The sequence below is a fragment of the Lichenostomus cassidix genome, chromosome 22, assembly GCF_008360975.1.
Source record: "Lichenostomus cassidix isolate B80296 chromosome 22, HeHo_3.0, whole genome shotgun sequence".
Taxonomy (NCBI): domain Eukaryota; kingdom Metazoa; phylum Chordata; class Aves; order Passeriformes; family Meliphagidae; genus Lichenostomus; species Lichenostomus cassidix.
This window is the reverse complement of record NC_139502.1, coordinates 1,121,801-1,130,990: the sequence shown is the minus strand read 5'-3', so window position 1 is coordinate 1,130,990 and position 9,190 is coordinate 1,121,801. Positions and strand designations below refer to the sequence as shown.

Sequence of the window (9,190 nt, the reverse complement as noted above, 5' to 3'; positions counted from 1 at the left end):
CCTGCTGGTGCTTTCCAGGGAAATCCTGGCTCTGCTCCTGCTGCCCAGCGAGTGAGGGAAGTTTATTTTTAGAGCCTTTGGGACTGCTGAGGAGGAAAGGGACAGACGATCCCTGCCAGGGCTCTGTGTCCCGATCCTCCTGTGACAGTCCCCCAGCCCGGCTGGGGATCCCTGCCCTGCTCCAGCTGCCGCCTGGCGCAGGATTGTCGGACTAATCATCGCATGCAAATCAGCCCCAAGACGGAGCAAAGCTAATTTGCATCTCCTTTACACGCCGCGGTGCCACCCAGCAGTGTCTGGCTGTGTGTGGGGGCAGAGCCAGACCGAAAACCCAAATCCTCCTCCGCGGTGAGCGCGGCGCTGCCGGGGCAGAGCTGGGGAGGCTCGGAGGCTTTTGATGTGCAAATCAGGCTCGGCAGCTCTGCCCACCAGCCCGGCCTGGCTCTGCCTCGCATCTGCCAGCCCCGGGGCTCCGAGGGACACAGCGAGGGGACAGCTGGCGTGTGCCGGTGGCAGGGACCGGCTGCTGTCCCCGGCGAGGGGCTGAGCCCCCGGGCGGTGCTCGTTACTCATTATGGGATGAAAAAACTGAATTCAAACTGAACGCGGCATGGAAACGGCCGGCGGCGGCAGCTGGGAGAGCAGCTCGGCCCTTTGAGGTGGAACCTGCTGTCCCCACTGTCCCCGCGGCGGGACAGAGCCGGGCCAGGAGCTGGCACAGCACTGCCAGGGGACACGGGGACAGCCCCAAAGCCAGCCCTGAGCCCCCTTTGTTCATCCCACAGCACTGAACCTCCCGGGGGAAATGCCAGCCTGGCCGGGAGCTCTGCAGAGGGGAACCAAAGCTGGCTTTGTCACTGCTGGGTTTGTCATTCCTGTTCTCCAGGCTCTGTCCTCACCTGGGCACCCAGCTGGGGTGACAGCAACGGGGAAGGGTGTGGCTGCACCCCCCGACTGAACTCCCCAACCCAGTGCTGATCATACCCAAAATCCAAAGCAAACTGAGGCCCAAAGCTCATTTTCGAGGAGTTTAAGGTTTCTGTCCCTGCAGAGGGAGGTGGGGACTGAGGTATCACATTCCCTGCACATTCCTGCAAAGCCTTTCCCCATGACTGCCCCTCAGGCTGGGGCTGAAGGTCACTCCCTCCTCCTCCTCCTCCTCCTCAGCCACCAGCTCTGGGGACAATGTGGGGGTGGCTCCAGTGACCCTCAGTGTCCCAGGAACATCCCAGCCCCTGCTGAACACCCAAAGTGATTTTCAGCCCCAAAATCACCAAAGCTCCCATTTGTTCAACACCTTCCATATTTAATTTATTTAGAGATTCTCTACATTAAAGTATTTTCATGCCAACGCTTCCGCCCTCCCATCCCAACCTCAGGAAAAAGAGTTTTGACACAGCTGCGGGTGGAATGCACTGGAATAGAGTTGCTGCTGCAGCCACAGAGAACACAGAGAACAAACCAGAGAACTGCACATGGGAGACGTCAGGAAAGCTGGAATTAGCACATTCCAGTCATGTTAGCACCTTCCCAGACGGGCACTGAAGGCGTGCAGGGAGGTGCAACATGCTCTGGTGAGCCAGAGCGGAGCTCAGACTACAGGAAAGCCTGGAAAAAGCATGGAATTCTGCCAGCAGCAGGGCCTGGAGCCTCGGCTGAACCCGCTGGAAAAGGAACAGCACAGAATTGCCCAGCCGAGATTGCAGTGTTTGGGAATGCTGAGCTCAGGGCGAAGGCAAACCTGTGCCTGGAGTGCAAACCACAACAGCTCCAGCCAGGGCACAGGCCCAGCACACCTCGAGCAGGTTCAAAATATCCTCTCTCATGTTCAAAGCTGCTTTTTTTCCTCTTTTTAGCTCCTGTTTAAAAGCTGAGCTCCCAGCAGCACACCTGGGCCAGGGTTGAGGTTGGTTTTCACCTCTCAGGAGCAGCACAAAGCCCTGAAGTGCCAACAGCCAAGGGGACACTTCTGAACTCAGACTGAGCTGCAGGTTCTGTCTGGCGTTTCCAGGATTCAAACAAAAAAAGGGTGAAGGAGGGAATTTACTCTGCAAACTTCAATTAAAAACCTGTAATTCAGTGATTAAACTTTATCCTGCTGCTTTGAGGTAGCACCTCACTGGCCTTGTCCTCTGAAAGGACAGGGACTTTTCCCCCTTTGCTGGTGGGAAAAACCCCAGTGTCACCTCCCTGTCCCTCAGCTCACACAAAGCTTTCAGAATCTGAAGCCCTGGTTAAAAACCTGTGTTTTTCACAAAGGAATGTTGTCCTGCAAGTCACACTTGCTCCTTCATGTTTTCTAACCCACGGTTTGAACGTGAAGATTTGCAATTTCTGGTCATGCTCAGCCATCCCCTTGAAATATCTCCAAAAGGCTCACTTCCAACCCCAAACCTCGTGGTGGCTATTGCACATTTTTAAGCGCTGGCCTAAACATCCTCCTGAAGATCCAGGCTTTGGGAGAAGGGATATTTTCCACACTGCTCTCAGTGGCCACGGGAACACTGGCACAAGTGTCACCTACTGCTGGTTGGAGCTGGAAGGGCGACAGGGAAACACCAACACATGGAAAAGGAAACCAAACCAGCAGCTCACGGAGCAGGGGCAGAGGGAGCTGTGCTAGTGCTTTGCATCCCGAGGGTAGAACTCGGCCAGGGTGCTCTGGGGGATTCTCTTGAGCATCTCCTTGGGGAAGATCCTGAGCAGCTGCCAGCCGATGTCCAGGGTCTCGAACACGGTGCGGTTCTCGTAGGGCCCTGAAGGGACAAACAGAGGGGACATGGGGCAGGAATGTGACAGACAGCCCTGGGAACGAGCCCTGCCCTGCTGGGAGGTGCTGGCATGCTTACCCTGAGCAATGAAGTTCTTCTCAAACTTCTGCAGGAACTCCAGGTACAGGAGATCGTCCGAGGTCAGAGCTTCCTCGCCCACCACGGCCTTCATGGCCTGCACGTCCTTGCCGATGGCATAGCAGGCATACTGCGGGGGGGACAGAGCTCTTGTCCAGCCCAGGGGTCAGGGATGGCCTTGAACATCACCCAACCCCACCCTGCCATGGGCACAGACACCTCCTGCTGGCCCAGGTTATCCCAGCCTGGCTTGGACACTGCCAGGGATCCAGGGGCAGCACAGCTCCTCTGGGAATTCCATCCCAGCCAGGAATTCCTTCCCAAATCCCATCCACCCCTGCCCTGTGGCAGTGTGTCCCCATTCCCTGTGTCCTGTCCCTCCATGCCTTGTCCCCAGTCTCTCTCCAGCTCTCCTGGAGCTCCTTTAGGTCTCCATGGAGTTTCTCTTCTCCAGTGAACACCCCCAGCTCAGCTCCACAGCAAAGCTGTTCCATCCTCTGATCATCCACAATTCCTGTTCAAACTCTAGAGGTCTCACTGAACACTCAGTCAAGGCTCTAAAGCAGCCTCAGGAATGTTCTGGATCCTGGCTGATCCAGGCTGGAAACCAACAGGGTGTTGGAAACAATCCCCCATTTCCAGAGGAGTTTTTTACCCACCAGCTGGTTGGACACATCTGCGTGGTCCTTCCTGGTCATCCCCTCGCCGATGGCCGACTTCATCAGCCGGGACAGGGAGGGCAGCACGTTGATGGGGGGATAGATCTGGGAAAAACACCCAGGAGTTAACATCAATCCTGAAAAATTACAGCAACCCTGAGCACGTGGGGAGCAGTGTGGCACACACCTGCCTGTTGTGCAGCTGCCTGTCCACGTAGATCTGTCCCTCGGTGATGTATCCAGTCAAGTCAGGGATAGGATGAGTAATGTCTGTGGGAAAAAATGGTTTTCAGCCCTTTTATATCCATTCTAGCACTGAGCTGCAGCTTTTCGTTACCAGGTAACTTCGTCACTTCTTCCCTCTACAGATCTCAAGTGCTCTTGGATCAGAGCTATGAGCACCAAGCCTGAAGCCCCAAAGGGCAAAGCATTTTGATTTGCAGAGCAGCCAGGGAAGGCTGCCAAAACCTGCAGAATGCAGGAAACTCAAAGGCCACAGACCCTGCTGTGTGCCCCAGAGCAGGCAGGGTGCTCAGTGGAGCCTCTCCAAGTGCTCCTGATGACAGGGAAGGCAAACTGACCATCGTTGGGCATGGTGAGGATGGGGATCTGGGTGATGGAGCCATTCCTGCCCTCCACTCGCCCTGCACGCTCGTAGATGGTGGCCAGGTCAGTGTACATGTAGCCAGGGAAGCCACGGCGGCCAGGCACCTCCTCCCGAGCTGCTGACACCTGGGAGAGCCAGAAAACATTCCAAACGAGTCAGATCCCTCCCAGGGAGCTGCTGTCTCCCCAGGTTTTGTGCACCTGAAGCACCTCTTCCTGCAAAGTGCAGCCACACAAACCCCTCTCAGATATTTGTCAGCACAGCCATGTGTGACAGGACAGGAGAAATCCAGAGTTATGCTATCAAACTGCTGATTCTTGGAATTGTGGAGTGGTTTGGTTGGAAGAGAAATTAAATACCATGCAGTGCCACCCCTGCCATGGCAGGGACACCTTCCATTATCCCAGGTTGCTCCAAACCCTGTCCAACCTGGCCTGGGACACTTCCAGGGGTGGAACTGCCACCAGTCACATCAATCCCAGCCAAGCAAGGATGAACTCAAACCCTCACTGGCTGTTTCCAAACATTCCACTGAATATTTATGACAACAGCTTGAGCAGAAGCTTCGCTTCTCACTTTACACCACCACCCCTCCCTGCCAACACTCAGCCTGTTAATAAACAAAATAATTAACACGTTAATGGCCACACACCTCTCGGAGAGCCTCAGCATAGGAGCTCATGTCTGTCAGGATGACCAGCACGTGTTTCTCACACTGGTAAGCCAGGAACTCTGCCGTGGTCAGGGCCAGGCGGGGCGTGATGATGCGCTCGATGCTGCAACACAGCCCTGCTGTCAGGAGAGCTGCCAGGGACACTTGGGAGCCACAGCGAGCTTCCAGCGTGCCACAGGCACCCCCTGCAGCCCCAGCACTGCCCCTGCAATGCAATTGTTCCTCCCAGCCTTTTCCCCTCACTCACGTGGGATCGTTGGCCAGGTTGAGGAAGAGGCACACGTTGTCCATGGAGCCATTCTCCTCAAAGTCTGACTTGAAGAAGCGAGCAGTTTCCATGTTCACCTACAGCACAGCACCGAGGAGTCAGTTCCAGGTTGAACTTGGCACATTTTGCATCCTCTGAAGGGTTGATCACCTCATTAATAACCCACAGCAAAGCTCTCCAGCTGGAAGGCTCCTCTGCATTCCCAGAGTGAGCAACTTCTAGAATTCCAGGCTGGAGATCAACTTTAAGATTCTTTATCCTTGCCAGACACACTTTGTTAGAACCATGAGATGGCTTGGGTGGAAAGGGACATTAAAGCCCATCCAGTGCCACCCCTGCCATGGGCAGGGACACCTCCACTGTCCCAGGGTGCTCCAAGCTCTGTCCAACCCTGGATACTCCCAGGGATGTGGCAGCTACAGCTTCTCTGGGCAACCTGTGCCAACAGGTTCCAGCAGTTCTGGCCTTTGGGATTTTCAGCCACTCTTTAATTCCATGCACAGAAAACCTGCTCAGACTTCAGCCACTCTCCTCCAGCCCCTTTCCCCCCAGCCCTCTGGACTCACCCCCATAGCAGCAAAGACGATGGCAAAGTTCTCCTCACTGTAATCCATCACATCTTTGGATTTCTTCACCAAGCCAGCTTGGCGACAGATCTGGGCTGCAATCTGGGGAAGGAATGTTTGTACAGAGTTTGTGTTTGATGCTGCTCCTCAGCCCAGAGACCCCAGAGAAACACGAGGCTTGGGGCAGCTCTGAGGCCTCACCTCGTTGTGGGGCAGCCCAGCAGCTGAGAAGATGGGGATTTTCTGGCCCCTGGCAATGCTGTTCATGCCATCTATGGCTGAAATCCCAGTCTGGATCATCTCCTCGGGATAGATCCGACACTGGGGGTTGATTGGCTGGCCTGTGGGATTTTTTGAGAGAACACAATGTTATTCCATCATTGAAGCCAAACATACACTTAAAACTAAGATGAAGCTCCTCCTAAGTCAGATCTTGTGCTCCAAACCAAATGTATGAATTCAGAAATCAGAACACACCAGGGTTGACTTTACTCCCCACAGAAGTGGATTAAGAACAAACCCATAATGTCCAGGAAATCTTCAGCCAAGACAATGGGGCCTCTGTCGATGGGTTTTCCTGATCCATTGAACACTCTGCCTATAGGAAACAACAATAAAAATGTGAATTACCATGAAGATCAGCTAACTTGGGATAAATCTGCTCATTCCTCCCATCCACACGTGAATCCTTACCAAGCATATCCTCCGAGACTGGAGTTCGCAGGATGTCCCCAGTGAACTCACAGGAGGTTTTCTTGGCATCAATCCCTGAAGTGCCTTCAAATACCTGCAAATAGACAGAAAAAAATAAACAAGGGAATCCATCAAGAATCCCCTGCAAAGGAACCCATGGGGATGCAAATAAAAATGTCACTGTGCACTGCTAGAAATCCTCTCAAATTACTGATCCCACTTGCACTTGGAATAAGGAGGAGATTAATTGTTTTCATTTAAAAAGAACAGATCTCCAGACAGGTTTGATTTGGCTCAGAGCACATCCTGATTAATAAAAGATGGAAAAAAAGAGACTCCTGCTCATACCTGAACCACAGCCTTGGAGCCACTGACTTCCAGCACCTGCCCACTCCTCCTGGTGCCATCGGGCAGCGTCAGGTGAACGATCTCAGCGTACCTGGGGAACTGCAGCCAGCAAAGAAACAACTCAGTTCTAGGAATAATTTTATTATCAGAACAAAACTCATTCCAAAGATATTAAGTTTCTCAGGCTGTAGCCATTTTTACAGGAATAGACAATATCTGCAGGGTTGGAGCTGCAGAAGGAGCTGTCAGAATCACTTCCAAACACTCCAGAAGTCCCAAATAGTGACAGAAAGCCCCAGTGCAGCATCTGACAAGAAGAAAAACCTGCAGCAGTTGTTTGGCCTCAAGAGCAGCTTGAAAAGAAGCCAGAAGTGTCCACAGCTTCCTTTTCCAGAGCACTGATTTGGAAAGGTCAGGAACAAAGCGAACAGGTAAATTCCAGCTTGGAATTTGAACAAGATTCCAGTCTGATAAAACTCACAAACATTGTTTCCTTTCTTTTCCCAGCAGCCTCAAGAATTCTCTCTTTCCTCCAGGACGTGGCCAGCCCTCCCCAGCCTCAGAGCAATTCCCACATTCCCATTCATCCCAGCAGTTAGAAATGCTTTAAAATTGCTCTGAATTTCCCAACAGTCTGGATTTTACATTTTCCCACCTTTTCCTGTAAACTCTCCCTCAAAAAGCGTCACTAATAGCTGGTAATGAATTAAATGATAAATTAACATTTACCTTAACTTGATCCAGGATAACCAGGGGACCATTCACACCCGACACAGTTTTGTAAGCTGCAAAAAACCACAAGGCACAAGTCAGGCACTTCCTCAGGAAAACCCTACATCCAGTTTTTCCATTTCATTCCTATCACCAGGCTCAGGTGTGTGGATCTGGGTCTCTGTTTCTGTTTATTATCAACTCCCCAAGAAGGATTAGGGGCAGAATTGGGTGTCCAGAGTTCTTATTCCAGCAGGGAATCATCAGAGCCACCCCAGCCTGGCAGCTCCCCAGCTGTTGTCTACACTGTCAACAGCTCTGTGTTTTCACTGCAATAAAACAGTTTCAGTTGTTGCAATGTAACATCTTAATGGGCAATAATCAAACTGCATCAGCCCTGGGATCAGGGGAGCTGGGATTAAACTCGAAATTCTCAGTTTTACTCCTAAAATCCTGGTAAACCCCCTGAGACAGAGCACTGTCCCTTGATTACTCCTAATCAGAAGATCAGCTGGGCTGTTCCTGCACCCTGAGCAGGGAGAATCACCCAGGAATTATCAGGAGGAGGACTCTGCTCAGACCCCGAGGGCTCACAGCCCACAAGCCACGGAAAACATGACCCTGAGTGAAGCATTTCATCCCATGACTGCCTCATGAGCTCTTCTTCCTCAATCAGCCTCTCACTCCCAGCTCTGTCCACGAGAAAACACCTCCTTGGCACCAATCAGCTCCAATTCCCCAGGAGAGCAGCTCAGCAGCCACTCAGAATTCCCCTTTCCACAAAGATCAACCAGTTCCATGACAAACCAAACACAACTGGAACATTTTCCATGCCCAGCTCGATGCCAGCTCAGGCAAAAGCAGAATCTAGATGGAAAAACCTGGGTTGAGGATGGAGTCACCTTGGCTGCAGCCCTGGCAGAAGCCTGTGCTCCAGAGGAGAGATTTAAGGCTGGAATTGCAATGATCCATTTGGCTTCCAAACCTGACTGGTATTTCCAAAGGATCCATCGCCCAGCAGCTCCTGGGCAGCACCATGCAGCTCCTGGTGCTATTTACGGCACAGGTAAAGCTATTTTATGTAACTGCTGCCACAGAAAACCCCTTCACACAACCCCCATTTCTCCCCCTGCGCTGCAATAAAGGGATTTTCACCAAGCTCTCGCATTTCCCCTTTTCCACCCGATTTCTCAATTCCTGTTACAGGCACAGCCTCCATCCCACCCCCACCAGCTGCAGCTCCTGCACAAACAGCAGGCTCGCAGGAGGGACAGCGCTGTGCCGAGTCACACGGGCAGGCTGGGGGTTAATGAAGGTGGTTAATGAACAGCCCGGCCCGGCCCGGCCCCTCACTGCTCTGAGGGGTGACCGAGCCCGGGGCTGCCGCGCCTGCCCCGACCCGGCCTGTGCGCGGCCCCCGGGCCGGACCCAGCCCTCCCGCAGCCCCCCGCGCCCCCCGCACTCACTGAGGCGCGGCTGGGACAGGAAGTCGCGGGTCAGAGCCGCCGCCTGCTCGCGCGGCCCGCCGGGCCCGGCGCCGTTCATCGCCCCGCGCAGCGCCCGCACCGCCGCCATGTTGGACCGGCTGGGAGCGCGCCCGCTGCGCATGCGCCGTTATAGCGGAGGGGAGGGACACGCCCACTGAGCACTGACCACGCCCACAACACGGAGACCACGCCCGCCGCAGGGAGGGGCGGGGCTGGAGCTGTCCGTGGTGCTGGGAGAGGGAGGGGAATGGGAATGGGAAATAATGGGAAATAATGGGAAATAATGGGAAATAATGGGAAATAATGGGAAATAATGGGGAATGGGAATG

At 53.6% G+C, this 9,190-nt stretch overlaps 1 protein-coding gene across 1 annotated transcript; it reads right to left on the bottom strand.

The window, feature by feature from the left end:
* Positions 1-1,285: 1,285 nt before the first annotated feature.
* ATP6V1B2 (ATPase H+ transporting V1 subunit B2) lies at positions 1,286-8,999 on the bottom strand. Its single transcript, XM_085080474.1, has 14 exons — positions 8,841-8,999; positions 7,393-7,448; positions 6,664-6,762; positions 6,316-6,409; positions 6,143-6,220; positions 5,824-5,963; positions 5,623-5,724; positions 5,036-5,133; positions 4,768-4,891; positions 4,090-4,240; positions 3,696-3,778; positions 3,509-3,613; positions 2,850-2,979; positions 1,286-2,756 (listed from the first exon to the last, which is right to left on the bottom strand). Exons 1-14 carry the CDS (start codon positions 8,980-8,982, stop codon positions 2,620-2,622), a joined length of 1,539 nt encoding a protein of 512 aa, XP_084936600.1. The 5' UTR covers positions 8,983-8,999; the 3' UTR covers positions 1,286-2,619.
* Between the last annotated feature and the right edge of the window lie 191 nt (positions 9,000-9,190).

Bases quoted from the DNA above. Each gene is read 5' to 3' on its own strand.
- ATP6V1B2 (XM_085080474.1), bottom strand. From the start codon at position 8,982: ATGCGCAGCGGGCGCGCTCCCAGCCGGTCCAACATGGCGGCGGTGCGG. The intron at 6,763-7,392 runs GTAAATGTTAAT...TGCTGGCTGCAG, and splicing joins TTATCCTGGATCAAGTTAAG to TTCCCCAGGTACGCTGAGAT. The intron at 5,725-5,823 runs GTGAGGCCTCAG...TTCCTTCCCCAG, and splicing joins CTGGGCTGCCCCACAACGAG to ATTGCAGCCCAGATCTGTCG.